The 21,447-nt window shown below is 37.6% G+C and overlaps 1 protein-coding gene across 1 annotated transcript in view; it reads right to left on the reverse strand.

Moving 5' to 3' along the window:
- Positions 1–21,447, reverse strand: part of TRHDE (thyrotropin releasing hormone degrading enzyme) — a 1,580,966-nt gene that overhangs the window by 744,719 nt on the left and 814,800 nt on the right. The window contains exon 6 of the mRNA XM_073620033.1: positions 9,927–10,064. Within this exon, the coding sequence (XP_073476134.1) occupies positions 9,927–10,064 (138 nt within the window). The remainder of the gene's footprint in view (positions 1–9,926; positions 10,065–21,447) is intronic.

Raw genomic sequence — 21,447 nt, forward strand, 5'->3', positions numbered from 1 at the left:
CAAACCTTTCCATCACTTAAGTTAAACACCCATATTTTGGCATTTGTACAGAAGGTCATACATGATATTAACAACCTTTCTACCTTTCAGTCCTGAGAATTAGGAACACACTATATCAAGCATTACTAAAAAAAATAGTTACCAAACTATTGGATTAAGGTTAGGACATGGTGATCATGGATCGACAGCATTATATAGGTATGTGTCTTAAAATATTGTCTAATAGTGTTTGGTACAGACTTATCCCAGAAGGCAAACTTGCAATGTTTTATGAAGAATTTGGAAACATCAGCAACAGAGCAGTTCATGTTGGACTTATTGATAAAAACACCTGGAATTTTTTTTTTTTAATTAAACATCCAGTCACCCCCACATTTTACATGTTGCCAAAAGTTCAAAAAATATATTTAACTCGCTGGGGCACCCCATAGTGTCAGGAATTAACTGTATTTTGGAACACGCTAGTCAACTGATTGGTGGCTACTAAATATCTTTTGTATGATCCCTGTTCTTCTACGTTCAGGAAATGAGAGACTTACTGAAACCTTGAGGATTTAGAAAACCCACAGGGTGCATGGCTAGTGACTTTTGACATAGAAGTTTTATATGGCTCTATTCCACATCAATGGAGCATTGCAGTGGTGGCTGATTTGAAAGAAAAACAGTCTGCTTGGCCTTCTAATGCCTTTATTTGAAATCTATTGAAATACATTGTCTCAGAATGTGATCATGTTCAAGGGCTCCCACTTTCTCCAGGTGCAGGGGTTGCTGATGGAGACTCATCATACACTAACCTGTACCTGGAGGTGTGGGAGTGCAATTTATTTTTTGGTCATGAATCATCGATGGACATGTGTCACATTTTATCATAGTACAGGAACAACAACAACATAATTATGATCTGGACTCGCAAGTGATCAGGGTTGGAAGAATTCAAGACTCTTGGGCAAAATGATTACATTTTGAAATTTATGATGGAATGTAGTTAGGAAAGAGTCATCTTTTTAGAAATCCAGATTATGGTGGGTAATGATGGTCATTTGATATCAGATTTGTTCAGAAAACCTTCATTGGCAAATACATTGCATGCAACTTGTGATCCACCCTTGCCCATTTGTGAATAGTATTTCTTATGAACAATACTTGCACATGGGAGGAGGATTTGCTCAACAGAGGCTACAGAAACAGGGAATCCCTGGTCCATTTTCAGAAACAGAATCTACTCTCCAACAAATACACATTATTATTCTTTTTTCCCAACATCATGCTGAATTACGAAACATTCTTAAGGGAAATAGTGGCAAAATATGTGGGGCCTAAACCAGGCGTTACATATAGCGGAGCTAGATCACTAAGGTCAGCTAACATTTAGCCACCTTGCTAAAATACCCAAACAACTTGGTAAGTATCAAATTATAAGAGGTCATTTTAAAGTGGTGAATGTGAGTTTTGTAGGTGGGCACCCCAGTAAGATTAACCACTTTAGCCCCTGGCCTATTATGACACTTCTCACAAGTGTAAAAATGTTTTTTTTGGTTTGAAATTACATTATATATATTTTTAAGCAGAGTCCCTCAAGAATAAAATGATGGGTGTTGTGATTTTTATATAATAACCACTTGTTTTGTAAAATATAAAATATAATGTTACACCGAGTAAATAGATACCCAACATGTCATGCTTTAGAATTGTGCATGCTCATGAAATGGCACCAAACTACAGTACTTCAAAATCTCAATAGGTGACACTTTATACGACTTTATAGGTTACCAGTGTAGAGTTACACAGGAGGTCTGGTTCTAGAATTATTATTCTCTCTATAATGTTCTTGGCGATACCTCAAGTGTGGTACAAACACAGTTTATATATGCCTGTGTTACCTACGTACGCGTTCGCCTTTGTGGGCGCTTTACATTAATTTTATTCTATTATTTTTTTTTATTTAAATCTTTTTTATTTTTACACTGTCTCTTTAATTTTTTTAATCAACTTTTTTACTATCACAAGGGATGAACAAAATCTCTTTACTGAGAGACCTGAGGTCTAATAGACCCGGATCTCTCCTCTGCCCTTAAAAGCATCGGATTAAACCAAGATTAGTTTTTATTCAATGCTTTCATAGGCAGGTAATGGTCTGTTTACATTAGCCGAAACTGGAAGTGACAAAATACTCGTCACTTCTGATTTCTTAATCCATAGAGATGATCGGGGACATTCCAGTCCTTGGTTATCTCTATGGTTAGCTGTCTTCAGTCCTGTGCTCCCCAGCGGGATGGGAGAGCCCAGGAAGGCAGCGGGAGTAAAAGCAATCCGGTGGCTGTAGCTGTAGGCATCATCCCGGGATAATCCCTTCAACCCGTCGACATACTGGTACCTCGTGGAGGCTGAAGTGGTTAATTGTCAAACATTAGGAGCTGTGTATTTCATGAGTTGCCATTATAATGTTTTCTATAAAGGATATATAGACCAAACTTTGAGCTTGTTCCTAGTCCTAATCATAGCATGTTATAGCAAAACCAAACCATTAGGCACCTTCTAACATACCTGGTCGATCAAGATAACCTGATATACACAAACTTGTTTTAGTTATGTAACTCAAGTAGTAATATAAGAATAGGGATATTATCCCTTGGAACGTGTACTTTTAAAAACAAGTTGAAAAAGTCAGCTCCTATGTTATCCTGACATTTGCCTTTTCATAATGAAGGGTTAGGAGGGGCAAGAGACAGGACAAAAACAACAAAGTAGCTATATATGTTCTAATTCTAGAAACAATTTAGCACTGCAAATATTGCAAAAAAATTAACACAATATAATAAGTATTATACATTGTAAAACATCAATTAATGAATTTGTAAACTATATAATTTTTAACTGGAATACCTACCATATAAAACTGCTTGCATAGTTTTTTTTTTTTTTATGCATTAGGGCTGAGTACACCCCTCACATTTTTGTAAATATTTTATTATATCTTTTCATGCGACACTGAATAAATTACACTTTGCTACAATGTAAAGTAGTGAGTGTACAACTAGTATAACAGTGTAAATTTGCTGTCCCCTCAAAATAACGCAACACACAGCCATTAATGTCTAAACTGCTGGCAACAAAAGTGAGTACACCCCTAAGTGAAAATGTCCAAATTGTGCCCAATTAGCCATTTTCCCTCTCCAGTGTCATGTGACCCATTAGTGTTACAAGGTCTCAGGTGTGAATGGGGAGCAGGTGTGTTAAATTCAGTGTTATCACTCTCACTCTCTCATACTGGTCACTGGAAGTTCAACATGACACCTCATGGCAAAGAAATCCCTGAGGATCTAAAAAAAAAAGAATTGTTGCTCTACATAAAGATGGCCTAGGCTATAAGAAAATTGCCAAGACCCTGAAACTGAGCTGCAGCATGGTGGCCAAGACCACACAGCGGTTTAACAGGACAGGTTCCACTCAGAACAGACCTCGCCATGGTCGACCAAAGAAGTTGAGTGCATGTGCTCAGTATCATATCCAGAGGTTGTCTTTGGGGAATAGAGTGCTGCCAGCATTGCTACAGAGGTTGAAGGGGTGGAGGATCAGCCTGTCAGTGCTGAAACCATACACTGCATGCTGCATCAAATTGGTTTGCATGGTTTCCATCCCAGAAGGAAGCCTCTTCTAAAGATGATGCACAAGAAAGCCTGCAAACAGTTTGCTGAACACAAGCAGACTAAGGGCATGGATTTCTGGAACCATGTCCTATGGTGTCATGAGACCAAGATAAACTTATTTGGTTCAGATGGTGTCAAGCATGTGTGGCAGCAACCAGGTGAGGAGTACAAAAACAAGTGTGTCTTGCCTACAGTCAAGCATGGTGGTGGGAGTGTCATGGTCTGGGGCTGCATGAGTGCTGCACTGGGGAGCTACAGTTCATTGAGGAAACCATGAATGTCAACATGTACTGTGACATACTGAAGCAGAGCATGATCCCCTCCCTTCTGGGCCACAGGACAGTATTCCAACATGATAACACCCCAAACACACCTCCAAGATGACCACTGCCTTGATAAAGAAGCAGAGGGTAAAGGTGATGGACTGGCCAAGCACGTCTCCAGAACTAAACCCTATTGAGCATCTGTGGGGCATCCTCAAATGCAAGGTGAAGGAGCACAAGGTCTCTAACATCCACCAGCTCTGTGATGTTGTCATGGAGGAGTGGAAGAGATGTCCAGTGGCAACCTGTGAAGCTCTGGTGAACTCCATGCCCAAGAGGGTTAAGGCAGTGCTGGAAAATAATGGTGGCCTCACAAAATGTTGACACTTTGGGCCCAATTTAGACATTTTCACTTAGGGGTGTACTCGCTTTTGTTGCCAGCGGTTTAGACTTTAATGGCTGTGTGTTGAGTTATTTTGAGGGGACAGCAAATGTACACTGTTATACAAGCTGTACACTCACTACTTTACATTGTAGCAAAGTGTCATTTCTTCAGTGTTGGCACATGAAAAGTTATATTAAAATATATATAATATATATATATATATATATATATATATATATATATATATATATATATATATATATATATATATATATAATCTCAAACTCCATTGTTGAAAATTTGCAATAAATTTCCTAATAACAAAAACAAAACAAAAAACCTTCCTGTTTAGCCTACCCGTTTTACAGATAGAACTGAAACCCATTTTGTGACATTTTTTTTTTTTTTTGTAACTGTATAAAGTCAATCTCTAATCATCTTAGGTAGTCTATGTTGATTGCTAAAGTTCAGAAATCTACAGTCTGATTACTGAACAATAGGCATTCACACTGAGTATAATTTGTTATAGTCTTTGCACGTGCAGTCTCTGGATTTCAGTTCTGTTTCATGAGTGCCTGAATACTTAACACACAAAGTCAACTGAAAACTACAGTTTATTTAACAATATTCCTTAAATGATTATCTATGTATTTAGTAAAAAAATCAAATAATTGAAATCATACTATTTACTCATAAAAAATGACAAAGCCATAAGGGTTTGAAGTGATTGTAGCTGTATTAGTGCACTTGCATCAAAAACAATTGAGTACTGTTAGTGATACTTTTTTATTTGCTCTAACAAACAATTTTTCAGGACAAGCTTTTGAGGTGTGCCCCCTTCATCAAGGTCCAAGCAGTAAAAAAAAGTATCACGGATATTACTCAATTGTTTCTTAAGCCATAAGGGAAAAGGCAAATGGGCCATGAATGTTTACTCTATTACTATGTTCTGAAATGCAGTCATTCCCATTTACTTTTCCTCCCCCATCTCCCAGTTTAACCCTTAGCAATGATCTTCTGTATTTATTAGATTAAAGCAGTGTTTTTCAACCTTATTTCATTCACAACATTCTTTAATAGTATGCATAATCTCAAAGCACCCCTTTGAGATTATGCACTTACCACCAATGTGAAACTTGAGTCTTGGATGATGCACACAACCACCTTGATTAAATTAACTTCAGAAGGCTCTCTTAACATCAGTGTTTTCCCCATCATGTCAGAATCACCCCTCCAACATGTTAGAGCCACTCATATCAGAGTCCCCCCATCACATCAGAAGCCCCAACCTTCCCATCAGAGGCCCCCTATACATCAGAGTACAAACTGCACATCCCCCATCACAGAGTCCCTTCTTTCCATCAGAGCCCTACCTTACTCCAGCAGCAAGGCAGACGGAAGGAGGTGTAGTAGGTGTGATCATTTCTACTGAATGCACAGAGGTCTCCATTTAAATGTAAAACAAGCTTGTGGTTCCTGTTTCAGCTGTGAACTTTTACTTTGATGTATTCCATATGTTATTGGTTATCCAAGGAAGGTACACACATGATGTATGAAACACATCCTTGGCAGTCATAGGGTAAAAGCAAACTTTCAGGCAGATTTAGAATATAAGTTCTGCAATTTTCCTGTCTAACCCTCTGCACAGTTAAACAGTTAAACATAAATTGAGAGAGGGAGAGTTAAGCCAGTCATAATTTGATTGAAATTTGGCTGGTTCAGCAAGAACCAATGAATTTCGATCCATCTTTGGGCACCTTTTTTGTACTAAAGTCGATCGATTAACTTCAGTACAACCAGCCCGTGATTTGTTTTTTCGATCACTGCCAGCAGCTGTGATTAAAGAAAAAAGATTTCATACTGTATGCCCTGCTTTAGCATTAAATTAGTGATCTATTACTTCAGAAAATTATGTCATTAAATAGTTATATGCTTACATGAGAAGTGAACTAATAATCTCACTACGTGTTGCTTTATCTTCATTTTTAAATCACCTGTGTGCACAATGGTGACAAAGTTGTAGATGAAAGTAAGGTTATCCTTTATTATTACCTTACAAATATACAGGCTATATAGGGTTGAATGAATATAACACGCATATGGATACTACTATATTTGACACGTAATGGATATTGTAACAGCTGATAGGAATTTATTTTTTATGTTCTCTTTATTTACACTTCTGTAACTACTAATACAAAATATGTATGTTTATACATGTATATGAGACATATTTGAATATGTACAATACCAATATTCTTTTGTATTGTTCAATAACAATACATTTCTACCTTAAAAAATGAGGTCACCAACTTGGCTAAGATGGCTTAACATAATCATAAAAACCTAGGCAGGTATGCATATGTACCATATTTCAACTGTGCATGTAACTGTTTTCTGGTGCTTTAATCACTTCACATCCTGCCCATTGCCATATGACATCCACAGATGGGATCTCCCATCCTGGGTGGGCATCATATGACGTCCTCAGCTTCCCGGCGGTATAGGGGGCAGTATAGGGGCATCACGAAGGAGCCGATGTGTGTGCCGGCGGCCACAATGTCCGCTAGACACCCACAATCACTCATGACAGAGCAGGAATGTGGATCTGTGTGTGTAAACACACAGATCCACGTCCTGTCAGGGGAGAGGAGACAGATTGTGTGTTCCTAGTATATAGGAACACCGATCGGTCTCCTCCCCTAGTCAGTCCCATCACCCCACAGAATCCCTCCCTAGGTAACACATTTAACCCCTTGATCGCCCCCTAGTGTTAACTCCTTCCCTGCCAGGGACATTTATACAGTAATCAGTGCATTTTTATAGCACTGATCGCTGTATAAATGTCAATGGTCCCAAAATATTGTCAAAAGTGTCCAATCTGTCCGCCATAATGTCACAATCATGATAAAAATCCAGATCACTGCCATTACTAGTAAAAAATAAAATAATAATAAAAATGTCATAAATCAATAACCAATTTTCTAGGCGCTATAACTTTTGCACAAACCAATCAATATATGCTTATTGCAATTTTTTTTACCAAAAATATGTAGAAGAATACATATCAGCCTAAACTGAGGAAAAAAGTGTTTTTTTTTTTTTTTATTATTTATTATAGCAAAAAGTTAAATATTGTGTTTTTTTCAAACTTGTCGCTCTTTTTTTGTTTATAGCGCAAAAAATAAAAACAGCAGAGGTGATAAAATACTACAAAAAGAAAGCTCTATTTGTGGGGAAAAAATAATTTGGGTACAGTGTTGCATGGCTGCGCAATTGTTATTCAAAATGTCACAATGCTGAAAATTGGCCGGGGCAGGAAAGGGGTGAAAATGCTATGTATTGAAGTGGTTAAAGAATTTTTTTTTTTTTTTATTATTTTGCTAAGTATATATAAATGTAATCATTAAATCTCAAAGAAGCATAATAATGTAGTTTCAATATTTTTATATCTGTAACTTTCATTAAAGTAATACCTGGGGATCCTACAATGTCCCTACACTGTTATAAAGTTCTAGTGCATTTTCACTTGTTGCACTTTTTTTTATTGAAGTAAGTTGCTGTCTGCATTCCTTTATAAGTAAGGAATTTTCTTAATTGTTAAGAAGTATCTTACCATGCATGAAATTCCTATTGCATGGGTACCTAAATTTTTACTTGTATGCTAGTGCAAATGTTTGAGAAAAGCAGTGAGCCAATCACACAAGCAGGGAATTTTACAATTCTGGGGTTGTTCCATACACCAGTAGTGCACATAATGTCTCCAGGTTGCCATATTACATTGAACTTTTTGAACAATTTTAGAAAATGACAGTGACTTAAAATGGAAAGAAATGTTTTATTAATATTAAATTACAAAACAGCTTGTGTAATAATTTTATATGCTATGTTAATTTGAGCTGTAATGTCTATGAAATTCCTCCTAAACACAAAACAGTGCTTTCTAGACTTGCAAACATTTCAGAGTTCAGAGTTTCAGAGTTATTTTTCTAATGACTTTGATGTCTAAGAAAAAACACCATATACACCTGTTACGCCAGCTTGCAAGTATTAAAGCTAACACACCCATAACACAAATGGGCTTTCTATTTGTAGAACTTAAAATAAACACAATGGTTTAGCAATAACATGTGTTGGAAGTAACTCCCAATGCATTTAATTGCTAAAACCATTGGGTTTATTTCTAAATTTACAATCAGTTATAGCCTAATAGTTTTTGTAAGAGTTTGCCATCTATACTGAGTTTAACTTGTTTTATTAAAATACTTAGAAACAGTACAAGCTGATGAATTTTAATATGATTTGAACCACTATAGGAGTTCATATAATTTACAACTATTTCTGTATCTGTTTTATAGCCATAAAGAGTGGGGAGATTTCTAGGCCCCCAATAAGCATAATGCCCTGTACACACGGTCGGACATTGATCGGACATTCCGACAACAAAATCCATGGATTTTTTCCGACGGATGTTGGCTCAAACTTGTCTTGCATACACACGGTCACACAAAGTTGTCGGAAAATCCAATCGTTCTGAACGCGGTGATGTAAAACACGTACATCGGGACTATAAATGGGGCAGTAGCCAATAGCTTTCGTCTCTTAATTTATTCTGAGCATGCGTGGCACTTTGTGCGTCGGATTTGTGTACACACGATCGGAATTTCCGACAACGGATTTTGTTGTCAGAAAATTTTATAGCAAGCTCTCAAACTTTGTGTGTCGGAAATTCCGATGGAAAATGTGTGATGGAGCCCACACACGGTCGGAATGTCCGACAACAAGGTCCTATCACACATTTTCCGTCGGAAAATCCGACCGTGTGTGTACGGGGCATTAGCGTGCTATGTTTACAGGTTATGGAATAGTACCGATATTAAAATATTTTGGACTCTTATACCTTTTTTTTCAGAGGAGTACCTTGCTTTTGTTGAGTGTAGCCTCTCTGAAGCCACTGCACCTTGTATGAATCTGATTTACCCCCTTCAATTATGAACTGCAGATTAGTGGAATCCAGTGCTTCATTTATACTTGTTATGAATCTAGCAGTAACTGATTTCTCTGCTAGCCCTGTTGCTATAACATTGTGACTAAATATTACATAACACAATATACAGTATCTTTCATTGAAAAAAAAAAATCTTCACTAGGAGAATGTCACTTAAATAAATATTAACTCAAAGGTGTTGATTTACTTGTGAAAAATGTGTTATTCTCTTAGTGAATGAGGTAAAGCTCTCCAATCATGTGCAAACAAATATCTATCTATTGATGTGTGTGTGTGTGTGTGTGTGTGTGCGTGTGTGTGTGTGTGTGTGTGTGTGTGTGTGTGTGTGTGTGTATATATATATATATATATATATATATATATGAGAGAAATATATTTATATATTGCCCTGCACATAATTGGGTCTTTGCGAAGTGAATGTTCATCACATTCACTAAGCTGAGAGAAAATTCCCTTGCAAATGAACAGCCTATTTGCCTTTGGTAAATCAACCCCAAAGTCTCCTTTATTTAATTTTGTAATCACTGGAAAGCAAAATTTATAAAGAAACAGGTTTTTCATTATACTTCAGCAGTCTGTATACAGTTAGAATTTTAAACTTTCATGAACTTATCTCTTCCTACCTTTTTATATGCAATCCAGTCAAACACTCGATCTATATCTGTGGCTTTTAGCACTTCCTGAGAAACTGGATGCGAACTGGCCAACCCATCCAGCAACATCACCTCATGTAAGACGTCAGTCAGAAATCGTTGCTTTTCCTGAAAAAATTAAAAATAACATTCATATTAGCACTTAAAATCCAGATTTTGTATTTCTTTCTGTAAGAAGCTTCTGGTAGCATTTCTTCTGAACACATTTACTACTCAAAGTGTTTCTTAGACCTAATTTTTGTTAGTTTTTTAGTTTTGAGTAAAGTATGAAATGTTTAAAATACCTGTCAGTTTTTCCTTTGCTATCTCTGTCCCATTGGGAATATTTTCCCTCATTTCATGTCCCAAGGACAAAACAGGAAATTAGAGGGAATCTCTCCAAAGTGAACTAGAACATGTGTTACTCATCTCATTTTTGGTGGCAGCTCTATAATTTTGGATTTCTCATTATGCATTGCCCCAGAAACAAATAGAGTGGGTGAATCTTCCCAGCGGATGCAAAGCAAATGAATCCTAACAGAGGTTCTAACCATTCCCTACTTTAACCAGAACAAAAAACAAAAAGGCTATAGATACAATCCATGATGGGTAGATAGATAGATAATCATTTTAATTGTGTTACACATATTCCTATTATAACAACCTAAACAGAAAATAAAATTGTATTTTAAATGTGATTTTGAAGCACAACACTTCTATTTTAAAATACATATCTTCTTTTATTGCTTTTATCACATAATGAGTGTAAGGTCACTCATTTTTCAAAAAATTTACAAAATAAAAAAAAAAAATATATATATAATGAAATAATACACTCGTATCATACAGTTTCAAATAAGGGGCTAATGGATCTCCATCATCAAATGTTCCAACCCAGAAGTGAAGGCTTAACGCGCTTCTTGGACGTAGTCCACTCTTTTCAGGAGCCATACATGTATTACTATCTAGAATAGTGTTCTCAAAACAAAATATAAACATCCTGAATAAATAACAAAGTATATGTCATCCAACATATATAGATATAGACAAGGTTGCATTTACCCCAGGCTAGATGAAGGGGGGGGGGCAAGAACAAAGACCCGAATGTGGAAAGAAACCAGCAGCAATAGCACCTGCCCGAGCAAATCAGCATCTCCAACATTAGTTGCTTTAAACAATAATAATTTTCAATAAAAACCAAAATTGGTCCAGACCCTAAAAAAATGCAAAGAGGCAGGTAACAGGTGGGACATCCCCAAATATTTAAGCCCAAGCACAGGTGAGAGTGGATCATTACTAGTGCATCACCTTGCTTGTTGGCAAAAGTTACACATTTTTCCCTGGTTTCTTCATATATCCAACCAGCTGTCAAACTGTAATCTACAAAAAAAATCACTATCTAATAAAAAGCAGCGTGTATTTTATTCAGAAAAATATATATGGTGTGCCCTGTTAACCGCTTGCCGACCAGCTGCCATTATTATACTGCAGCAGGTTGGTGTGGCTACGCAAATTGTAGGTGTACGTTGGCGCAGGGGGTGCGCGTGCCCATGGCGCAATGCTGGAGCCGATGCACGTAGCCAGCGGCCGCGATGTCCACTGGCCACCCGCAATCACTCCTCAGAGAACCAGAACAGGGATCTGTCAATGTAAACAGACAGATCCCCGTTTTGACAAGGGAGTAGAGAGAGATCTGCTTTTCCGAGTGATCAGGAACAGTGATCTCTCTCCTCCTCCAGTCAGTACACTACCACAGTTAGAAACACCTCCCTAGGGAACACTTAACCCCTTGATTGCCGCCTAGTGTTAGCCCCTTCCCTGCCAGTGACATTTATACAGTAATCAGTGGCTATTTTTAGCTCTGATTGCTGTATAAATGTCACTGGTCCCAAAAAGTGTTAAAAGTGTCCGATCTGTCCGCCTCAATGTCGCAGTTCCAATAAAAATCACAGATCGCCACCATTACTAGTAAAAAATACATAAATAATAAAAATGCCATAAATATATCCCCTACTTTGTAGACGCTATAACTATTGTGCAAACCAATCAATATACGCTTATTATGATTTTTTTAACAAAAATATGTAGAAGAATACATATTGGCCTAAACTGATGAAGAAAATTAAATTGTATTTTTTGGATACTTATTATGGCAAAAAGTTAAAAAAAATGTTTTTTTTTTTCAGAATGGTCACTCCTTTTTGTTTATAGCGCAAAAAATAAAAATCATAGAGGTTATCAAATACCACCAAAATTAATACAATATAAGTGCAGTGCTATTAATCTATCATGTAAAAAAAAGATATATCCAGTGATATCAAAATGTATTAAACATAAATCAATCTATATAATAATGTGTTCTATTAAACTTCATATATATGAAAAAAACTTTTCTGCGTTGAATTATTGTGACTTCTCAATTATTGTGATTTCTCAATTCATATATCATCCACCACTGTGTTCTTCGTGTCTTCTGCAGATAATGATATTATGTGCACACCATCATATGCCGTTATACCTGCTCACCTCATACACGAGTCAGGTAGACTCGGAAACAATTCCTTTCTTTCTTTTAGCTATGGTCTCATCTCTTCCACATCTGACCAGCTACTCTGTATCCACTTCCAAATCAGTAGCCTCCCCGGTAGATCGCAAAAAAGATCTCTCATATATACTGCCCCACTGTTTCTCTCCTTCCTCCACACCAGTGTTATTGCTCATTATTCCTTATAGGATATGGCTCCACATTCATGTAACAATAAGTAGAGGATACATAGTGCTCTACATTTGCAACATTTATTAAAATGCCCCAAATAAAATACACTTACAGGATATTCAATAAAAACTGGCTCTGTACACATACAAACACGTCTGCCTGCTCACCACTATGGCTGCATGGCGTCATGGGCTCGGCTCTTCCCCTCTACATGTGTATTGCCCTCTGATTGAGCTTTCTCAATAGATGGGCGGGCCACCTCACCCAAGCTCTTGAATAGCTCAGTGTTACCATAGCAACCTCCCAGGCTTCACCCAGACAGTCTGGAGTGTATACAGACACACCCACTTACCGTGGACCACAGAAGTGTCATTTATCCAAATCAAAACAAAGGTAATACTACATCTGCTCCTACCCACATTTATATTCCATTATTATGCAATAAACTTCCCGCCTCACTAATCCAGACAGCCGCTGTAACCACCCAATCACAATCTGAACAAAAAATAACTGTAGTAAAATATATAAATAATACCACTTCTACTTACATTATAACCCTTACTTGTATGACTGGTGATTATTTTGTATACACGAGCTAAATTATACAGCAAAACATTTTATTAATGACTTGATCCATGCACAATACATTACATTTAAATAAAATTATTATTATATTTATTAAAATAAAAATATAAACTATATAAAGTATTTAATTAGCACTGGGTTTGCTCCATCACAAAACGTATTATTCCTACTCTCAGTGTATCACATGATGTCACCTAGCATGTATCTTATCACCAGGTTCCAACCATGAGACACCAATATATATTCTTATTATGGGATACCCCATTTACTATGCACTAGTCCTATTTCTAATGTATTAATGAATGTATTTGGAAATTAATGGTATAAGGCATCCCTATTAAATTGTATTACTACTGAATAAAATCTATCATACTAATTGCTCCTATTTCTAGTACAGTCCATAAAATCTTTATTTATTATACATCCAGCTTTCATTCTTCAATACCACCCAATCAATAACGATCACTGTTAACCATTATTGATGAAGCAGTTAAGGTCAAAGTCCACGTTGAGACCCCTGGGTGCTAAGATCTTGGTCTCATACACCCAGAATGACTTACGCTTACTAAGGGTTCTTATATAGTTGCCTCCTCCCAAATGACGGTTGACATTTTCCACCCCCAAAAATTTTAAACCTTTAGGGTTCCTGCCATGTACCTCCTTAAAATGTTTGGACACACTGTGTTCTTTCATTCCCTTTCTAATATTGTTTATGTGTTTGCGTACTCTTACCAGCAGTGGCCTCGAAGGACGACCCACATACTGGAGCTTGCAAGGGCATCCAACACATAAACAACCCCTTCTGAAGTACATGTGATAAAATCTTTGATCGTATGTGTTCTCCCTGTGGCTGTGGTGATAAATTCCTTCCGCTTCTTAATATTATTACCTTTTGTGGTTCTACACGCCAAACACCTACCACATGAGTAAAAACCAGTTAGAAAAGATGTCAGAGTTCCAACTCCCCTCACAGGGGGATCCAATACACCTGGGGCTAGTATATGCCTAGACTGTATGTATAAGACTAGGGACCTTGTTATATACAAATGCAGGGAGAGGGGGAAGTACCCCCCCAAGGATCTTATCTCTGAACAAAATACCCCAATGCTTTTTAATTATATTCTCAATTTTATTCTTTTGTATATTATATCCCAATAATATCCTAAATTCATCTCCTTTATTAATACCCACTGGTTTCTCTTTTTTCACTAACAAATAATTTCTCTCCATATTCTTAACTGCTTCAAATTCTTTCTTAATAAATGTTTCTTCATAACCCTTCTGCAGAAACTTCTCTCCAAATTGGGCTGCCTGTGTTATGAATTCCTCTTTCTTAGTAAAATTTCTTCTTAACTTTACAAATTGTCCCCTAGGTATATTCAACAACCATGGTTTGTGATGGCAGCTATCAATCACTATCTAGCCATTCCTGTCCATGGGTTTGCTGTAATTCCCAGTGTGAATCTCTCCCTCCTGCGCATACATTTCTATGTACAGGAACACCATGCTATATTTATCACATTTCCAGGACAGTACTATGTTTATTATTATTCTGATTCCACCTGTCCATGAAGGAAAGGAGACTCATTTCATCACCTTTCGAAATCATTAACAGATCATTTAAATAGTAATGAAATTAAGGTTTTAGATAAAGGGTTAAAATATGCTCCCACAAAGAATTTAAATACATTTGAGACCTACGTTAATATCCAGAAATATATGAGAAAACTTGATATGAAAAAGTATTTTTTAACTAAAACTAATGAAAGGGCTATACAGAATGTTATGTCGGATACAGGATTATGGAATAAGTCCATATTCAATCCCCCTGCCTCTGACAATAAATTTACAGAAGTTTTTAAAAATATGGTAAGTAATGACTTGTAAAAAATGAAAATTAGGAACGTTAATGATCCAGAATATATTAGAAAAGGTATAAAATCCCTAGAGGATAAGAAAGAGGTGATAGGCCTGTAGATAAAGAGGGAGGGACCGTGTTGATGTCTAAAGCCTATTATAAGCAGAAGATGGAGAGATTAATGAGAGAAACAAATACGTACATCTTACTCAGTTCCAATTAAGTGAGACAATATAAAGATGATCTATCACAATTAATTAGGAAAGGAATTAAGAAAAATATTTTATGTAAAAAAAGATGCAGAATATTTGAATCCCACTTCATGCCGCACCCTGGTAATATATTTTTTCCCGAAAATACATAAGGATAGTAAAAACCCACTGGGTAGGCCTATAGTAAATAGGGTAGATTCCCTAACCTCTAGATTGGGCCAGTATTTAGATATCTTTCTGCAACTTCTGGTCATGTCGACCCCTGCATTTCTAAAACCAGACCAGGAAACCAAACATTTGTTGCAAATCCTTGAAAATGTTAAAATAGGGAATTCTCCCTGTTTTTTGGTAACAGCTGATGTAGGCTCGCTGTATACTATAATAGAACATACAGAGGCAAGAGAATCAGTAAACTGGGCATTGAGTAATTCCTCCACAGATAGCAAGCATCATAGATATCTACTAAAATGCTGGGATTTTGGATCGCTCCATAACTACTTCTGGTATGATAGCACTTACTATCTACAGAAAACCAGAGTAGCTATGGGAGCTTGCTTTGCTCCCAGTGTGGCCAATTTCTGGGATATGCCTGAACAGTTGGTATGCTATAAGAGATTCATAGATGACCTGTTCATGATTTGGAAAGGAGATGAAATGAGTCCCCTTTCCTTTATAGACAGGTTGAATCAGAATGATAAAAACATAGTACTGTCCTGGAAATATGATAAATATAGCATGGTGTTCCTGGATATAGAAAAGTATGTGCAGGAGGGAGAGATTCACATTAGGAATTACAACAAACCCATGGACAGAAATGGCTATATAGTGATTGATAGCTGAGATATAGACTGTATTCAGAAGTAGTACAATTTAATAGTGATACCTTAGTTCATTATTATCCACATACATTCATTAATACATTAGAAATAGGACTAGTGCATAGTAAATGGGGGTATCCCATAATAAGAATATACAGTGGGGATGGAAAATATTCAGACCCCCTTAAATTTTTCACTCTTTGTTATATTGCAGCCATTTGCTAAAATCATTTAAGTTCATATTTTTTCCTCATTAATGTACACACAGCACCCCATATTGACAGAAACACACAGAATTGTTAACATTTTTGCAGATTTATTAAAAAAGAAAAACTTAAATATCACATGGTCCTAAGTATTCAGACCCTTTGCTCAGTATTTAGTAGAAGCACCCTTTTGATCTAATACAGCCATGAGTCTTTTTGGGAAAGATGCAACAAGTTTTTCACACCTGGATTTGGGGTACCTCTGCCATTCCTCCTTGCAGATCCTCTCCAGTTCTGTCTGGCTGGATGGTAAACGTTGGTGGACAGCCATTTTTAGGTCTCTCCAGAGATGCTCAATTGGGTTTAAGTCAGGGCTCTGGCTGGGCCATTCAAGAACAGTCACGGAGTTGTTGTGAAGCCACTCCGCCATTATTTTAGCTGTGTGCTTAGGGTCATTGTCTTGTTGGAAGGTAAACCTTCGGCCCAGTCTGAGGTCCTGAGCACTCTGGAGAAGGTTTTCGTCCAGGATATCCCTGTACTTGACTGCATTCATCTTTCCCTCGATTGCAACCAGTCGTCCTGTCCCTGCAGCTGAAAAACACCCCCACAGCATAATGCTGCCAAAACCATGCTTCACTGTTGGGACTGTATTGGACAGGTGATTCGCAGTGCCTGGTTTTCTCCACACATACTGCTTAGAATTAAGGCCAAAAAGTTCTATCTTGGTCTCATCAGACCAGAGAATCTTATTTCTCACCATCTTGGAGTCATTCAGGTATTTTTTTAGCAAACTCCATGCGGGCTTTCATGTGTCTTGCACTGAGGAGAGGCTTCCGTCTCGCCACTTTGCCATAAAGCCCAGACTGGTGGAGGGCTGCAGTGATGGTTGACTTTCTACAAGTTTCTCCCATCTCCCGAATGCATCTCTGGAGCTCAGCCACAGTGATCTTTGGGTTCTTCTTTACCTCTCTCACCAAGGCTCTTCTCCCCTGATAGCTCAGTTTGGCCAGACGGCCAGCTCTAGGAAGGGTTCTGGTCATCCCAAACGTCTTCCATTTAAGGATTATGGAGGCCACTGTGCTCTTAGGAACCTTAAGTGCAGCAGTAATTTTTTGTAACCTTGGCCAGATCTGTGCCTTGCCACAATTCTGTCTCTGAGCTCTTCAGGTAGTTCCTTTGACCTCATTATTCTCATTTGCTCTGACATGCACTGTGAGCTGTAAGGTCTTTTATAGACAGGTGTGTGGCTTTCCTAATCAAGTCCAATCAGTATAATCAAACACAGCTGGACTCAAATGAGGGTGTAGAACCATCTCAAGGATGATCAGAAGAAATGGACAGCACCTGAGTTAAATATATGAGTGTCACAGCAAAAGGTCTGAATACTTAGGACCATGTGATGTTTTAGTTTTTCTTTTTTAATAAATCTGCATAAATGTCAACAATTCTGTGTTTTTCTGTCAATATGGGGTGCTGTGTGTGCATTAATGAGGAAAAAAATTAACTTAAATGATTTTAGCAAATGGCTGCAATATAACAATGAGTGAAAAATTTAAGGGGCTCTGAATACTTTCCGTCCCCACTGTATATTGGTGTCTCATGGATGGAACCTGGTGCTAGGTGACATCATAGGAAAATATACACTTTTTTTAATTAAAAAAATAAGACAGCAGTAAACTTACCCCATTTGTTTTATATTGTGAAAGATAATGTTATGCCGAGTAAATTGATACCCAACATGTCATGCTTCAAAATTGCGCCCGCTTGTGGAATGGCGACAAACTTTTACTCTTAAAAATCTCCATAGGCGACATTTAAAAAAAAATCTACAGGTTGCATGTTTTGAGATAGAGAGGAGGTCTAGGGCTAGAATTATTGCTCATGTGTGTGGTTTGAACACCATTTTCATATGCAGGTGCTACTCACGTGTGCGTTTGCTTCTACACGCTAGCTTGGCGGGATGGGGCGCACTTAAAAAACTTTTTTTCTTATTTATTTCTTTTATTTTTTATTTTTACACTGTCCTTTTTTTAAAAAAAATGTGTCATTTTTATTCCTATTACAAGGAATGTAAACATCTTAAATGTGTCATATTTACACTAAAATGCAAAAAAAAATTGAAAAAAAAAGGTCCTTTAAGAGCTATGGGCGGAAGTGATGTTTTGACTTCGCTTCCGCCCTGCAATGGTATGAAGACGGGTGGGGGCCATCTTCCCCTCCCCACTCTGGTAAGCAGAGGACAGCACCGGAGAGCAGCGGGAGGGGGGCACCTCTCCCGCCACCTATAAAAGTGATCTTGCGGCGAATCCGCCACAGAGACCACTATTATTGGAAACCGGACCACCCGTTGAAGAAGAGGATACTGGGGTTATGGCAGCTAGCTGCTGCCATAACAAAGATATCCTTCTTCAAAGAGAGGCATATATCGACGTGAGCCGGTCCGAAAGTGGTTATAGAGATTCAATTCCGCTAAAAATCTCTCCTGGATAGCCGACGCTCAGGACACTGACACACAACATAGCAATGTGGTCTCTCTCACAGCAAAGAGAGTCCTGTACAGCCTGATAAAATTCAGCTCTTTTCCCTTTTTCTGGCAATCTCCCTCTGTGAAATGCAGTTCAAAGGCTCTACCTTACAGTAGAGTCTCTCTCCTCTGTATTACAGTTCCCACAGCGCAGTGTTGCCTGACTGAATCCATTCACCTGCTTAGCAGCTACCTCCTCCTGCTGATAAAGCTGTTAACCAGTCCAGGACTCTACAAAATTAGAGTGGGCTACTTCCCTCTACCTCTGTTTTTCAGGAGTTTAGTGTCAGGGTGGGCTCCCAATTTTCCACCAATGTATAGTATTTATTGTATGCCTGTCACACGGGACCCTTAGCTATGTTAAGATTAGCTTTTCCCACTTTTTTCCATTGAGAGCTAGATGTAAATGAAAGAGTTGTAATATTGTCAGTGCTATATAAACACCTGTAATAAATAAAATAAAACGCCCACAAATATACGTAAATAGAGGATAATTTTTTAACAAAAAAAGTACTACTTAATATGCACTAATATGCACTACAAAAAAAGTAGGATATAGTTAGGTTATACCAGTTAGGAAGTTAAGTATTCTTTAAAATGTTATAATTATAAAGGTGAATATGTACTAACTGTAATGTTAGATTAAAAAAATTAACTAAACCAAGTTTCTTGAGCATACAGTGCTAAATGACATTCAAAAGCTTTCCACAATTATAGTGTTATATTTTATTCATAAATGGAACAATTACAATGTAATTCAAAATTTGTTCTCTAGAAAGATGAAGAGTAATATTTAAAATTTGGTAAATTAGGTGGGTTAACCTGGGATATGTGCTGATTACATCTAATAATGAATCATTCTATCTTTTCTTCTTAATTCTAATTATAAATTATTCATACATTTAAAAAGGAAAAAGTCATAAACCAGGTAAAAAAAATCAATCTTCATAGAAAACTGCAGTGACACAAAGGTTCAGATGTTCATTTACTCAAGGTTGTATAGCATAATTTATACTCATCTTTGTCTATTGCATTTGTTCTATCTTACACTGTAATTTTAAACTGATTATCACTTGACATGGTAAATTTAAATTAGCTGTTAAACATTTAAATATATGTTATTACTACTGTTATTAAAACTGGTGAAAACACATAAATGTAAATATTATAGAAAATGTAGCATAGTCTGTTTCTCTAGTGGATATGTGTGGAACCTGAACATTCAAATGGTGGATGTCTACCACACTTCATTGATGTGAATGGCTATTCTAAACGTTGCTTGAAGGGTGCAAACTGGGTAGGCTTAGCTTTGACACATTAAACTGAAAAATATAATGGAAAATAAAAATAGTTCCTAACAGCTTCTGTGTTATATGTTACAGTTTACATTTTATATACAGCATAGTTGCCAACAGTCCCTATTTTCCCGGGACATTCACGGTATTCAGACCCCAATCCCGGTCTTACCCTGTGCCGGGAAAAATCACTGGAAATTGGCTTTGTCCCGGTGTAACGCCAGAGCAGCTAAAGATCTGGGGTCGGCACTGTTGATTTGCTTACCACTATTTTTGCCAAGACTAGCTTTCGTGGAGGCCGAGGGGAAGAAACAAGAGGCGGAGCCCGGGTGGCAATGAAAATAATAGAAATGGAGCTGGTCCAAAGCTGATACTCTTCCATGTTAGATGTTCATTAGGAAAAGCTCTGAAACCTCTTGTGAGGCTTGCCTCCCTATATATTGAGGTAGTTAATGTTGCAGGTGATGCAGATGATAAATCTAATGTAGAGGAGAGGTGGAAAATGAGGAATGAGAAGGAGTGCAGGTTTTCTGCTGCTAACCAATATGATTTAGGTGCTGCTGCCACTGAGCTTTGTGATGCAAAATCATGTGTCTCCTCATACATGTAGTACCCAAATAACTGGTAGGTTGATCAAGGCTGATAAGCTGCAGACCACAATGATGCTGTTGGCAGCAAATGTGTCATCAAAGGCCCAAACTCCAGAGGTCTGTGGACTGGTCCTGGGGAGAGCAGTGGCCTGTACCTAGAATAACTGCTTCCTTCAGTCCTTTACAAGCTGCCCCTGCTCCTGGATGAAATCCTTCCGTGTTGCCATTCTGCCTTTCCTTCATTTTCCTCCTCTTTACACTCCACTGATCTGCCACCTTGACACTTTTATGCTCCTTATCATTGAAATCCACTTGGAATTAAACTGCAGCTGCAGAACATCACTTCTTCTTGATGCTCCATTCCTGATGCCCCCTCCTTCTTAGTGAGAATGAGGAAGGGCACACTAGGCACAATCTAATGTGATGAATTGTTGTACATCATTCTGTGAATGATGGTGTGCTGAAATAACTCCATGACTCCTGCATACAAGGTTTTGGGGCTATGGCAGGATTAGCAAAAGATGAAGTTAAATGACATATTTGCAGTCATTGCAGACAACTCTGCTCTGCACCTGGGAGATGAGGAAGGTGGACATTCAGAGCATTGATTTAAATATTATACAAGATGGACATTAGCCTTTAGCATACTTCAATCTAAGGCTTCATGCACACAAATCTGTTGAGGGCATGTGGCTGGTACAGCTCAGG

Source organism: Aquarana catesbeiana, linkage group LG03 (assembly GCF_042186555.1).
Source record: "Aquarana catesbeiana isolate 2022-GZ linkage group LG03, ASM4218655v1, whole genome shotgun sequence".
Lineage (NCBI taxonomy): Eukaryota > Metazoa > Chordata > Amphibia > Anura > Ranidae > Aquarana > Aquarana catesbeiana.